General features: G+C 38.5%; 1 protein-coding gene across 4 annotated transcripts in view; it reads left to right on the top strand.

Moving 5' to 3' along the window:
* pde3a (phosphodiesterase 3A, cGMP-inhibited) overlaps positions 1 to 14,249 on the top strand; it is a 91,501-nt gene extending 77,252 nt beyond the window's left edge. For all 4 annotated transcript variants that reach the window (XM_084111243.1, XM_084111244.1, XM_084111242.1 and 1 more), the window contains 5 exons: positions 2,153 to 2,352; positions 3,220 to 3,423; positions 3,506 to 3,667; positions 6,867 to 7,137; positions 8,137 to 14,249. In XM_084111243.1, coding sequence (XP_083967369.1) covers positions 2,153 to 2,352; positions 3,220 to 3,423; positions 3,506 to 3,667; positions 6,867 to 7,137; positions 8,137 to 8,519 — 1,220 coding nt within the window. In that variant the 3' untranslated portion in view covers positions 8,520 to 14,249. The remainder of the gene's footprint in view (positions 1 to 2,152; positions 2,353 to 3,219; positions 3,424 to 3,505; positions 3,668 to 6,866; positions 7,138 to 8,136) is intronic.
* Positions 14,250 to 15,125: the final 876 nt, after the last annotated feature.

Here is a 15,125-nt window from a genome sequence, read left to right as displayed (position 1 = left end):
AATGGACGGTGAGGAGGAAAGTTTGAGTGGCCAAAGACTCTTCAAGGATCACAGATGGAGAATTGCAGAGATTAGTTGAGTCTTGGGGTCAGAAAGCCTAAAAAAATATATCAAACAACAACCCCTTCATCACCACATGTTGTCTGGGAGGGTTTCAAGAAAAATCCTCCTCACTCCTCCAAAACTAAACTCCAGCATATTCAGTGGTCAGACACGACTGGATCTTCAAAAGGGGCCGGATTCTGTGGTCAGACGAAACACAAAAAGGGCTTTTCGGCAGCAAACCCACCAGATGTGTTTGGTGCAAACAGGGATAAAAAGTACCCCATGCCCACGGTTAAATAAACTGCTGGATCTTTAATGTTGTGGCCTATTTTTTTGCTGGAGGTCCTGGACGTCTTGTTCAGATACATGGTATTATAGATTCTAGCAAATAGATAAAATAATAATAGATAAAAAATCAAAACCTGACGGCCTCTGCTAGAGATCTTATAATGGGCCGTGGTTGGATCTTCCATCAGGACAACGGTCCAAAACAAACATCAAAATCAACACAAAAATGGGTAACTGAGCACAAAATGAAGCTTCTGCCATGACCGTCCCAGTACCCTAAACTGAACCCTGTAGAAGATGAGTGGCTGAACTGAACAGAAGAAGCACCAACATGGATCTGGGAATCTGAAGGATCTGGAGAGATTCTGTATGGAGGAATGGTCTCTGATCTCTTGTCAGGTGTTCTCCAAACTCATCCAGCTTTATAGAAGACTCAGATCTGTTATCTTGGCAAAAGGAGGTTGCAAAAAGTATTTAATAACAGGGAGCAAATAATTGTGGCCAGTGTGTTTTCGAGAAAAGCATTTATTTCATAATGTGATTTACCCCCCACTTTCAATTCTTTTACTTATATGAAAGGTTAGTTTTTTGTTTTGTTTTTTAATGAAAGATCAAAAGAATAAACAATGCAGAATTATTTTTTACAGCCATTTTTGATCATATTTACCAGGGGTGCCATTTATTAACTGTATATATACGTTTATACAACAGTTCTTTCTGGTTCTCGAATCTGATTGGCTGAGAGCATTTTCCAGCCGCAATATATATATATATATATATATATATACACGTTTTCTCAGTTCTTGTATACATTTTAATCAGTTCATGCATTCCCTGCGAATCAAACACCATGCTCTACTGTTTGAGCTGTACTGTAGGAACAAACATGATTTTTCTTGGGCTTTTTAAAAATTAGAAAAAGGTTGATGTATTATTTACACATACTCTCAGAAATGTCTCGCCCTCATTTGCATATACAGTACCAGTCAAAAGTTTGGAAACATTACTATTTTTAATGTTTTTGAAAGAAGTCTCTTATGCTCATCAAGCCTGCAATCATTCTAATATGATGATTTATGATCAATGTTGGAAACAGTTGTGCTGCTTAATATTTTTTTTATAACCTGAGATACTTTTTTCAGGATTATTTGATGAATAAAAAGTTAAAAAGTACTGTATTTATTTAGAATAGAAATCTTTTGTAACAATATACACTACCGTTCAAAAGTTTGGGAACAATAACTATTTTTTTAAAAAGAAATTAGTACTTTAATTCAACAAGGATGCGTTAAATTGATAAAAGGTGATGGTAACGATTTATATTGTTAGAAATGTTTTTATTTTGAATAAATGCTGTTTTTATGAATAAATGCTGTTAACGTTTTACTCATCAATGAATCCTGAAAAAAGTATTCCAAAAAAATATATTAAACAGCACAACTGTTTCCATCATTGATAATAACTGAGTATCAAATCATCATATTAGAATGATTTCTGAAGGATCATAAGACACCAAAGACTGGAGTACTTGCTGATGAAAATTCAGCTTTGCATCACAAAAATAAATTACATTTTAAAATATATTAAAAAAGAGAACCATTATTTTAAATTGTAATAATATTTCATAATATTACTGTTTTTTGGGGTTTTTTGTTGTTTTTTTAACTGCAGGCTTGATGAGCATAAGAGACTTCTTTCAAAAACATTAAAAATAGTAATGTTTCCAAATTTTTGACTGGTACTGTACATATTGACTATGAATACCTATGTACAGTGTGAACTAATCTGCAGACATCTTTCCGACTCTCTATGTCTTCAGACTCTGACAGTGGACTCGCTCACGGCCGCTCAAAGCACCTGATGTCCAGGACGTATCCTGTAGAGGAGGAGGGTTACGGGTGTCTGTCCGGCCTCATCCCCGCGCTCGAGCTGATGGCGCTCTACGTCGCGGCTGCTATGCATGACTACGACCATCCTGGCAGGACCAATGCGTTCCTGGTGGCCACCAGCGCTCCACAGGTAACACACACCATCACCACACAACCCCAAAATCAGTTTACCCCCTATTTCCTTGAAGAGTTTCAATGGAGAAGTCATTTCCTTGTATTGTAAATATGTGCTTTCTTAAGAATCATGTATCATACTAATACAGAGGTAGAATAAATTACTTAAAGGGTTAGTTCACCCAAAAATGAAAATTCTGTCAGTAATTATTCACCCTCATGTTGTTTCAACCCCGTAAGACTTTCGTTCATCTTCAGAACACAAATTAAGATATTTTTGATGAAATCTGAGAGCTGTCTCACTCCTTCATAGGCTGCTAGGTAATCGATATCTGGCATCCCAGAAAAGTTAGTAAAGACATTGTTAAAATAGTCCAAGTGACTACAGTGGCTCAACCTTAAGTTTAGCAAGCGACGAGAATACTTTTTGTGCGCAAAAACTACCAAAAATAACAACTTTATTCAACTATTGATTTTCTTCTGTGTGGGCCTCTGAGTGAGTTCACGAGAGCACCACGATGCATGCGCGAACTTGTGTGTGTGTGTATATGTGTGTGTGCAGGTGTGTGTGTGTGTATGTTAAAATGTGGTTCCTGTTTACCATGTAGTCTGCTACTTTTGCATGCATTTTCTGTTACTATTGCTCATATTCAAGGTTAATAATTTTATGTCTGATGAAAAAAGGCTGCAACCATTTGACTGTTTCAGTACTTCGTATTAAGATGGAATATTCCATTATGCTGTAGAAGCATTATGATATTTATGAATATTAATATCCAAAGTTGTTGTTTTGAATTGTAGCCTGCAAGTTCAGGGATTGGTCACAATGTTCTGGTGCCTTAAATTAGCTGAAGTGCCATAAACGTTGTGTGTGTGTTTCAAGGCCGTGCTTTACAATGACCGCTCTGTGCTGGAGAACCATCACGCAGCTTCTGCCTGGAATCTCTTCATGTCGAGGCCCGAGTACAACTTTCTGGCCAGTCTGGACCACATGGATTTCAAACGCTTCCGCTTCCTGGTCATCGAGGCCATACTGGCCACGGACCTTAAGAAACACTTTGACTTTCTGGCTGAATTCAACGCCAAGGTGAGCACTTACTGTACATTAGATATGCATGTACAGACCAACTATTGCTGTGCAATTTATTAATTGATTTATGTTTGCTCAGGTGGGGGATGACGGATGCTCGGGGATTGAATGGTCTAACGAGAATGATCGTCTGCTGGTGTGTCAAATGTGTATTAAGTTAGCGGATATAAACGGTCCGTTGAAATGCAAGGAGCTTCATTTGCAGTGGACGGAAGGCATCGTCAACGAGTTCTACGAACAGGTCAGTGTCTGCTTTATGTTTGATGTATGTATGTTTGTGTGTGTCATTTTTTAGCTATTCAGTCACAGCATTAAGTAGTAAGCATAGTAAGAGGCTCCGAGAATGCGCATGTGTAAGGACTTGGCGTCTCAGTATCATTCACATCGAGTGGCTGGAGAGGATGGCAAGGATACGCGGTTGCCTGGCAACCATCTACATCCTCCCCAAGCAGTGCTGAAGGCAACACGTTCACAGCTGTAATGAGAATGTAGGGCAGAAAGTAAGCAAACTTGTACATCAGGCTGATCTGCTGGGAATGTGCTGAGGACATTTTCTGGTAAAACACACCATGCATTGATGATAGACTGATATAAATCAGACCAAAGTCAACCTTATTGTCAGATTAGCATTGCAATTAGCATGTTGCTAACATGAATTAGCACGTTTTAGCTCGCTGCTAGCATGAATTAGCAAATTGCTAGCATGTTTTAGCATATTGCTAGCCAGGGGTGATTCTAGGATTTCAATAATAGGGGCTTTCCATTCATTTTATCCCATAGGGACTTTAAAAAAGTCTTCGTTAAAAAGCCATGAACTAACATATATAACATATAATATATAACATATATATTGCAAATTATACATATACAAACATTTAGGTATTTTGAAAGTGTAGAGAGAATCGACTCGATTACGTCATTCGCAGTGCTTCATGGGAATGGGAGGAGCTAATAAGATCTTTTGGTGGTGCTGCTTGTTTCGACTCTCTGATTGGTGGAATTTTCTGCACAGCATCATGGGTAATGTAGTTTTTCACCAGGAATTCCGATTACCAATATTTTTTTTTGAAATAAGCTGAAATAATGCGGGCTAACGGCTTCAACAGAATCAAATACTATCGATTAACAACCTCGTAGCTCACAGTAGGGCTTTCTTAAAAGGTTTATAAGTTATCGTTCAAAATCAGTTTCTCTATGGAGAAAATGAATAGAGTTTTTACTTCCGGAACCGACTGTTGCGCTTCATATCGGTTGACCATTACGGTACATCATGTGTGCTTGTTCAGTCTGTCTATATATACGTCTTCTGATCATGCTCTCAGAGAATTAAGGGCTTGTTTGGATGCCAGCGATGAGTGTCTATTATTGTGAGGAACACAGAGTGAGGATGACCCAGTTGTGTCGAGACCCCGTCACAGAGCTACAAAGCGTCATATGACCACCCTTGGCCATATTCAGAGCATTTCAAAAGGGACCAGAAATTATTTGCTTCAAAGGAGCCTGTTTCCCCCCCCCCTCCCTGTTTCGTTTCTTGAATGATTCATTTCTCCAGCACTTCTGAGTAGCACCTGACAGAACACAGCGCACATACATCACTGCCCTGTGACGTCATCGACGGCACGGTTGCCATGGCAACGCGAGACCTTGCCTGTTGTTGTTCCGCTCTCATTGTTTATCTCCAGGTTCTGCGAAGCATATGTTCTCACGTGGACTATATGATGCTCCTCTAATCGCTGATTACCTACTTATTTCAGCACTGCAATCTGAAATAAAAAAATAAAAAAAGCCCAGACCTCTCGTGCCTGGGTGTGTTTCCCCCGTCCATGGGAAGGTTGACCTAGTTTTATAGCGGTAGAAGGTCTGTGAAGTATGTTTCTTTCCTGAACTGGAAAAATCCAATCAAGTGTGTGACTCCTCGGCTGTGCTTGAATATACTGAGCATATACTGTTGGTAATATCGTTACTTGTTTAATGCAATAGATGGTGGGGATGGGTATAAAATATCTGCTCAGCAGCGCTGCATAATTTGAACAAAAATGCAAATTAGCCATCAATCAGATATGATTAATCTGCACTATGTGGAGCATTTCTGAATCGAAATGAAATGTATACTGTATTTGCACATCACTGAATGCATTTCTTTTTCAGGATGGATTTTAGATTTGTTAGCACTGACGTGATGCAGCTTTCATGTGCTTGTAATGCTTTCTGGTGACATCAGTTCCCTTGATGCTTTTCATCCACCATAGGAGGTGCAGATGAACAACAATATTATTTCAGATTTTTCAATTATAACAACCAAGAAGGGTTTCAAATATTTTTAAAATAACTTGAAACATCATTTTCAAACCATATTTCTCTAATGTAGACAGAACTTGATTTTTTTTTTTTTTTTTTTATTAGAAATGATTTTTTGGCAATTGATAAAAATGGGTGTTCCATTACAGAGTTTGCAGCATAACATATATATATATATATATATATATATATATATATATATATATATATATATATATATATATATATATATATATATATTAGTGCTGTCAATCGATTAAAAAAAATTAACTAATTAAACACATTTTTCTGTAATTAATCACGATTAATCGCACCGAACATTAAAGTTTTCATATATTTTTATATTGTAATAATTTCACATTTAATCTCCCAATTAACGTAGAAACAACATAAAGAAAGTAGCCTATATTTGAAATATTTGTTTAATGCCATCTTTTTATGAAAGAAGACATCACAGATAACAATACTGCTACTGATGTCTATGAAATAGATTTTTTCCCCTCAATTTTAGACATTTATTATATCCATTCAGCAATACAGTATAATTGAAAGCTATCAATTGTAACATTTATTAGGCTTTAAAGAAATATAACAACTTTTAATTTAAGTTTTCACATAAATACATTATAATAAATGTCACATTCACCTGCCCATCAATATATCAGTGCTTAATTTTTTCTATTGGCCCAGTCAGACCAGTTCAAATTTTTACTTGCCCTGTCAAAATGCACAAAAACGTATTGTTTTCATTGTTTTTGACACATGTAACCTTGTAAACAGTGCTTTAAGATTTACAGGTAGGATATATGCCGAAATTGAATAAAGTTCACAGTCTTCACTGCATAAATTATAGATTAAATATAGATTATTCCTTATTAAAGCTACAAAAGTTATTCAGTCAAGAGTGTGAGTGATTTTCTTTTTCTTTAGTTCTTTGATTATCTATCCTTAATGACAGACATTTCTAAGAGCGTGATCATATAATGTAATTCTAGCCAAAGGATGACGTGAAAAAACAGATGCTGCGTTAATTGCGTGAACTATTTTTAACGCGTTAAACTGAAAAAATTAATTGCATATGTTAACACGTTCATTTTGACAGCACTAGTGAAATGTGTTTTCTCTTCATTCTGGTGTTTCAGGGTGATGAAGAGTCCAGCTTGGGCCTTCCCATTAGCCCCTTCATGGACCGCTCAGCACCCCAGTTGGCCAAACTACAGGAGTCCTTCATCACACACATCGTCGGGCCTCTCTGCAACTCTTATGACTCTGCTGCCCTCATGCCTGGACACTGGGTCAACCCTCAGCCCAAAGAGGGCGAGGATGCTGAGGAAGAGACAGAGACAGATGAAGAGGATGAGGATGAGGAAGACACACCGGAGGAAGACGCCTCCTCCAGCTCAGAACTTTCCCGTGAGTCACTTTTTTTTTCTCTCATAATTTGCAGATCAAGTACAATATCAGATGAAAATAAGGCTACATTCACACTGTTAGTTATTGGGATTAACAACCGCATTTACTTACAGTTGTGAGTCAACTCAAACAGCAACCTGCTGTAGCTTTTCTCACTTTATGATATGACAGACAACTAGTTTTCCATTCACACAGCTCAGGTTTTCCGAGAATATGGTACTGAGTCCTTAAAATTTACAGGTGTGAGTTTGGTTATAGAATGCGGTCGTCACTCCCGTAAATAACTGAACTGTGTGTGAACGTAACCGTATTAAGGACTCAAATACAGGACTGACAACCATATTCTGCGGCTGTGTGAACATGGCCTAGCTAATACCCATATTTAATGAAAATTATGATCACGGTCTTTATCGTCAAATAAAATCGGATTGCCCCATCAGTAGAACCATTTCACATAGACATGTAACAGTGTAACTAAACTGAAACTGGATTTAAAAATGTTTCAGAAAAAAAATATATATATTTATAAATATGAGATCAAATATGTGTTTGTATTTATTTAATTAATATTTTTTTTATTTCTTTTATAAATATTAAATATTGTTTATGTGGAACTATGTGTATTTAAGCAGACACATTGCATGTCTATTTTTTATTTTGTTTTTTATTTTACACATGCAACATTTCTCTACAAAAATACAAAAATATAGGTCTAAACTTAAAGCTGCTAGTCAAATAAGATACATTTGCAATACTAATATATATATATATATATATATATATATATATATATATTTTTTAGTATTGCAAATGTATCTTATATATATATATAATAATATATATGTTTTTTATAAAACAAAACAGTATATTTTTTTATTTTTATCAATTTGTTTTTAATATTTTTTATTTTTTACTTGTATAAGCAACATTTTTCTAAATCATCACTTAAAGCTGCTGCATGAAAAACCTATTAACACTCTCTTTATTTACTTTTTTTAGAGAAAGACGCACCCAAGAAACGACGGAAAGTGTTCTGCCAGATCACCCAGCACCTGCTGGAGAACCATGAGATGTGGAAGAAGGTCATTGCAGAAGAGTCCCAAAGCCAGACAGAAGAGGAGGAGTCAATCCTAGCCATTGACGAAGAGGAGGAGGAGCCTGGGAGCAAGGAGGAGCCAACAGACGACCAGGAGGAGGAGTCAGCAGAGGAGGAGGAGAGTCCTGTACCTGAAGAGACACATGAAACAGAGGAAACAGATGGTGCGACTGTAGCGGAAGCAGACGGGACTGCAAAGCGAGACACAACAACTGTAGAAGACGATGCGGAGCTAATGGGAAAACGAGAGGAAACTGAAGACGAGAAAGACGAGGATCCAGAATGAATGACTTGCCGGTTTTAGACGAGAACATTGTCTGAAAGCTTTTTATAGGCAAGCGAGACTTCTAAGAAATGGTTGCCAGCACATCACTTAGACACAACACTGTAGATGCTTGGGGAACATGTGCCTAAAGGAAACAGGGTGGGAAGGGGTGATTCGGGACAAAGGGTTTGATCAACAATGAGTGGGCGGTGAACTATGAGTGCTAGACACTCAAGTGAGGTTTGATGCTAAAATTGACCGGGACATAGGGGGGAGGGGGGTTTCCTATATTTTCTAGACGTCATGTTGGTCAGTTTTGCAAGTCCTTCTGGCGAAACTCCTCCAGCTGCACCTTAACCCCCCCCAAACTACGACAGGGGTCCCAGTGACCTGCAGCGACACAAGTTTTGCAGGCTCGTCCCACACAGCTACTCAACAAGAATTTCTGAGGAGCTTAGTGTCAAAGTCGGGAAAGAGAAATCAATCCACCGTGACTCTCGCCAGCTCCTTAAAGGCATTGCGCCTCACTCACGAATCCCATCATCCGCAGTGGACGAAAGCAAATGTCCCAGAAACAGCATGCATTTGTGAAAATGCTACAAAAGACTCCACATGTTAACACCATATGTCTGTCCTGCCATTGCTCTTTTTTTTTTCTTTTCCAGAGGTCCTTTCTATTGCAAATGCTTGCACCATTGTCCTTGTCCCATTTCTGAAGGCGTCATGCCGAATGCTCGTCATTCTCTTCCCTCACCTTTTTCCCTCGGCATTTCATTAGTCCATGAACTGAGATCTTGCATTTCTCAGGATCAGACTGTTTTTGGATAACGGTACAAGGAGTCATTGGTTTTTACGGACTTTCTTGCAACTTTTTAATCTTTTAAATCTTGATTTGTGAGGACAAAGGGAATCTTTAGTTGTTTTTTAAAGTGTAATTTCTTCAAAACGTCAATGGCCTTTTTAACAATAGCCCAATTGTTGTTTTACCAGGTGATTTGATATTATATATATATATATATATACAAACACACACACACACATACAGTGCCCTCATCCATACGGCATGCAGTAGAACATCACGTCATTCCTCTCGTTTTCATGTACCCTAACAAATGTTTGTACCATCCGAAACTTTACAGACATCCCCGTTTTTTCTCTCCCCGTCAAGCGGAGCTTCTGTTCCTGCATTTAAGCTTCTTAGTAAACTGCTCCAGCAAGTTTTAAGAGCAGACTAAACTGCTCTGGCAAGTTTCACTGATCAAAGGCGCTGACTGGAGCGCATGGTCCGTCGAGAGAGCCTCGGGGTCCCGCATTCCCCCGCAGTCACATGTTTTCCCTCTAAACAAGGCCGTAGTTATGCTTCACAGTCGTGTCACGCAGCCGCCATGGAGATGCAGGCAGGCATGTGAGCGACTGCGAGCTCCTCAGCCCAAGGGATGAGACGCCGAGCGCCGTCCCTCTCACATGAGCGGACCCAGAGACCATGTGCGGCACATGAGATACGGGCACCGGTCGACACGGCTGTCCACGCTCGCCTTTGATGTGCCGGAAGAGGCAGATTGCTCGTGACGGCGAGATGAAACACTTCTGCGGGCTTAATCACCTCGAGTCCGATGTTTAATCAGGCCGAGTCCGATGCCTTCAGTCACTTTGAAGGAGAGCCAATTAACAACACCTGGTAGGAGGCGACGGTCATGTGCTTTAGACCCATCTTTGAAACGTCCCCTTTGATCGAAACGCAGAGTAAGCCTTAATATTATCAGGCAACGTGGTGCAATGTAGTTCAGCAAATTATTTAAGCAATACCGACCCTATGTGTACAGTAGATTGGTAGCATTTCCAATTGCACTTTCTTTTTGTTGCTGTGTTACTATCACACAGCTCGACCGTGTGTGTGCCAAATATGACTTCAAATTCATTCTCCCCAAAGTATGAAACACCATTTTTGTTCAAGGGTGTCCAAGCTGCTCTTTGGAGGGCCACTGTCCTGTAGAGTTTAGCTCCAACTCGCGTCAACACACCTGCCTAGTAAGACCTTAGTTGTGTACGAAATCGCCACCTATACCCTCATTCACTGTTCCCTACATTAGTCCACTAATATAGTCCACTTGAAGGAGTTAATGAAAGAGAGGGAGTGTATTCGGGTGCTCCAGAAGGGCTGCTGCTTTTGCATAGTTTGTGCTTGCTGTTTAATAATTATTTGAAAGTTAGCAAACTGGCAGCTCTAGAAGTGATGAAAATATTTATCTTGAACTCTGTCACGGAAACTAGGATGTCTAAACCTTAATTGTGACCCTGGACCACAAAACCAGTCACATGGGTAAATTTTTTGAAATTGAGATGTATACATCATCTGAAAACTGAATAAATAAGCTTTCCATCGATGTATGGTTTGTTAGTATAGGACAATATTTGGTCGAGATACAACTATTTGAACATCTGGAATCTGAGGGTGCAAAAAAATCGAAACATTGAGAAAATCTCCTTTAAATTTGTCCATTTATGTTCGCGATTGTGCTGCATTCACTCACAAAAATAAATGTTTTATATATTTACGGTAGGAAATTTACAAAATATCTTCATGGAACATGATCTTTACTTAATATCCTAATGATTTTTGGCATGAAAGAAAAATCGATAATTTTGACCCATACAATGTATTGTTGGCTATTGCCACAAATTTACCCGTGCGACTCGAGACTGGTTTTGTGATCCAGGGTCACAATTAAACAATTTAATAATTAATTAAAAAGGAATTTATACCTGAATGATATTACGCTGTAGCCACATTGGACCAGCGGTTTGGAAAATGGATGAATGGATGATTCAGCTCCAGGCAACATCTTTTGGCAAGACATGGGAATTATTTCAGCATATCCCTTACAGTGCATTATGGGTATTCTCTAGCAGTTGAACACTCGTTGTTGCGGTCCATTATGGGATTGAATGAGTGCACTCGAAAAGGTCCACCATGGTCCACACCGCTAAAATGAACCGTCCCCTGAAATTTAAGGGTATATGGGGCGATTTTGGACACAGCCCTTGATTATCTGGTTCAGGTGTGTTTAATAGGGTTGAACTAAACTCTGCAGGACAGTGGCCCTCCAGGAGCAGGACTGGACACCCCTGCCAGAGCCGGTCTTCTCAGTGGCTGGAAGAGCATGTGAAGGCCATGTGTGCTTGTGAGGATGTGTGTGGAGGGTATTATAATTCTGCATTAGGCCCTAGATTTGTAACCTCAGGCCAGAGATATTAACCCTTTGGTGCATGAATTATTAAATCACAAATAGTAGTCTTAATGTTTTTATTACCTTTAAATAAATATATATAAAAAATAATTATTTTTTGTTCAAAAATAACGCATTTTGAGAGCGTTACTGTCCACTGCAATAAAATATATTAGTTGTTACTTGCTGCATCACTTTTGTTTGCCATTTTGAATTTAGCATAATAAAAACAGAATATACTATAAAAAGGATTGTCACAATAAATTATGGGTAAGTGTCAAAGGTCTTCACCTTAAAAATGGCTTTTAAAGATTTGTGCACTGTTGTGGACGTCATGCATCAGTGTTACATTCCCAGCTACCAAAAATAAGTTCTAAGAACATTTTGCTACGTTCTTATTAAGTAATAAAAACATTATTTCTGAATGTTCTGTAATCGTTCAAAATTTCCAGTTTATTAGATGTTTTTTCTTAGTTAGACGAACATTCCATTTGGTCATTTTGCAAACGTTACTTTTGAAGGGACACTGAACATTCTGAAACAAGTAGTAACATTTAAAAACATTTCAGGGAAAACGTTCCATGGACAATGTATAAATAATCGTTTTGTCCAGAGGCGAGAGACTCCAGCCAGTAGGAGGAGCTCGTTCCGCATGTCATCAACCCGCCCATAGGGGGATCTCACGATAAAACGCCGTCTTTTCAGTTTCGAGTTGACTAGTAGCCTAGTTGTATCATTTCTTCCGACACTGCCCTCTGTAACCGGGAGGCGTGGCTTGGGAGTGTCCTCGTACGGCAGCGAAGCAAGTGCATTCTGGGAGTTGTAGTCTTTCATCCACATGAGCCAAAAATACAATTTCTGGCATTTCTCGGTCTAGAAGGCACCAACTTCTAAAATAATTTCACATTTCTACTACATAAATGACCCAATTTAAATACACATTCATCTTTCCAGCGGTGAAATATCCCTTTAACGTTACTGGAAGAGCCGTTTGTTCATAACTTTGAGAGAACCTATAGCCAGATCTTTCTGAGAACGTTTCCAGTTAGCTGGGATATTTCCCAAAATAAATTTAACTGATAATATCATAACCTACAATCAATTCCAGATGAATAAAATTCCCCTAAAAACATTATTTCCCAGGTTAACTAAGAAATATGTGACATTATGAAAGAATCTAGTATGCAATATGGCTCCGCTCTTCATCTTACTGTTGGATGATGGGAGGCCTACTCTGTCTGAAAAATGTATGTCATTGCCAAGTGATTAGCATAATAGCAGTGGGCACATGTTGGGAATTGCCTTGCTGCGAGTCTTTGACGATCAAAGGTCATAGATATTGATGTCTCAAAGTGTTTCAAACCCAGAATCATCAAAGACAGGTCCATTATTTCAGATTTGCTTCCACCCAGACAGTATTCAGAGAGACTTAACAAAAACTGTGGAATTAGCGACCCTACACATTTGATGTGCTTGTGCGTGTGCTTCAGGATTGCCTGTGTGTGTTGGCATGGCAAGCATGCGTCCCTGTCCTACACCGGTTTTCAGCTCTGATCTGCGTTTGGTGGCTCTGATTCCTGATCCTGTACGTTACGCAAACTCTTGTGTCCAAATGAACGGCACAAGTCTTGAGAAGCCAGTGTGGACATATTCATAATGGCAGGATCATTATAATGTCATGTGACTAAATTCATGTTTTTTCACAGATAACAGATGCCCTTAGGAGTGAAATTAATGACAGTCTGTACAGTTCAGCTCAAATACCTGTTCAGGTATTGCAGAAATGCACGATGACTGGGTTGCATCCCTCCAGATTTTTTTGAACTTGACCAGCATGTCAGGTTCACTGGAAAAGCTGATCGTTTTTATATTTTTCCTGTTCATAACTCGTTCCTTCATCTTCAGCTGTACGCGTCTGATAACCGTGTCCACCGGGCACACGTTTAGTTCACCTTGAGAACCAAACAAGCTTTACACTTCTCTGAGAAGGAGAAATGAGACTTGTACTTTTTATATATATATATATATATATATATATATATATATATATATATATATATATATATATAGTCGGCACTTCACTGACAAAATAATTCTTTTTCTTCTCACTTGTATCTTGCACTTAACACATGTAGCAATACCTATAGAAAGGGGAACTGTGTAAATCACCAGTATTCGTAAAGTGAAATATTCATTTTATCGCTGATTGTTGTTCCATTTTGTACAAAACGATATTGTGTACAGGTTAAAAATGAAACGAAACAAAAACAAAGCCAAAAAAAAGGGACGAAAAAGATGAAAACGACAACAGAAGTCTTTTAGATAAACATTATTTATTTTTACTGTTTTGTAATTTAGACACTATACTGTAGCTCCTCTATTGCCAGACTTACTGGAAGTGCCTCTTGGTATAATGTAACATACAGAAAATATATATTGAGATTATTAGAACCTGTCACAAGCTGAACATTGTGGATGTTGTAATGTGAATACAGTTTAATAATACGAGTGAAATACTGTGGTATCGAATGTCTCTGTGTTTTTAATTATTTATTTATTGCTTCATTGATTTTCACCCCTAATTCAGTTTGAAGGTTTTCAGCTAAACAAGCTCACGACAAAGGGTAAAACATCACATTTTTATACAATTGTCTATGGGTTTTTATGGCTTGAAAATGGCTCCCGTCTCAATCAAAGTCAAGGTAAGATCCCACACCCATTATGCCAGGTCAAATTGAGCAAAAATATGCACTCAACTTTACCAAGCTCATTTAAATCACTTCAAGTCTAGTACTTGGCTTCAGTGTTGATCTATGTTTAGGGTGTGTGCCAATTTTATGTTGAAGCAATTCTATGAAAAACAGAGTTCGACAAATTAGTTGGCGTTCAGCATGAAGTATTATGGCACATTGTTTGATTGTGTTCTCAATTAATTTAGCGAAAGGACACTTATATAAGTGGATTATAAACAGGGCTTGAGGGACGTGTTGCTTTGAACTCATTAGTTGCGGATTTGTCTAAAACCATAGTTTTTTTTTTTTATGCTGACAGCCACAATGTTCTGAATCGGCCCTCTAAACGTCAGCTTTGTAGACGTACCATGAGATAAGTCGTGTCCCTGGCATCCGTGTGCATTTCCTAAAGCTTGAGGTGTGTGTAATTCATATGTGCACATCTCGCTTCATTGCACTGAAGGAAAGCTCACCCCATAATATATCTCTTCAGAAATCATCACTGCTTTATTCTCTGTACACTTTACACAGTTTGCAATGGGATCAACAGAAAGGCTACTGTAATGTGGGTCATTATTGTGGTTCCTTTCACCACTAGCGAAAATTTACTGTAGTGGAGCATGGCACTTGCAAGACCAAGGTCATGGGTTTGATTCCCAGGAGATGCA

Source organism: Abramis brama (genome assembly GCF_963993115.1).
Source record: "Abramis brama genome assembly, chromosome: 4".
NCBI lineage: Eukaryota > Metazoa > Chordata > Actinopteri > Cypriniformes > Leuciscidae > Abramis > Abramis brama.
The sequence above is the reverse complement of the archived record's forward strand: the minus strand, read 5'-3'. Positions and strand labels throughout refer to the sequence as shown.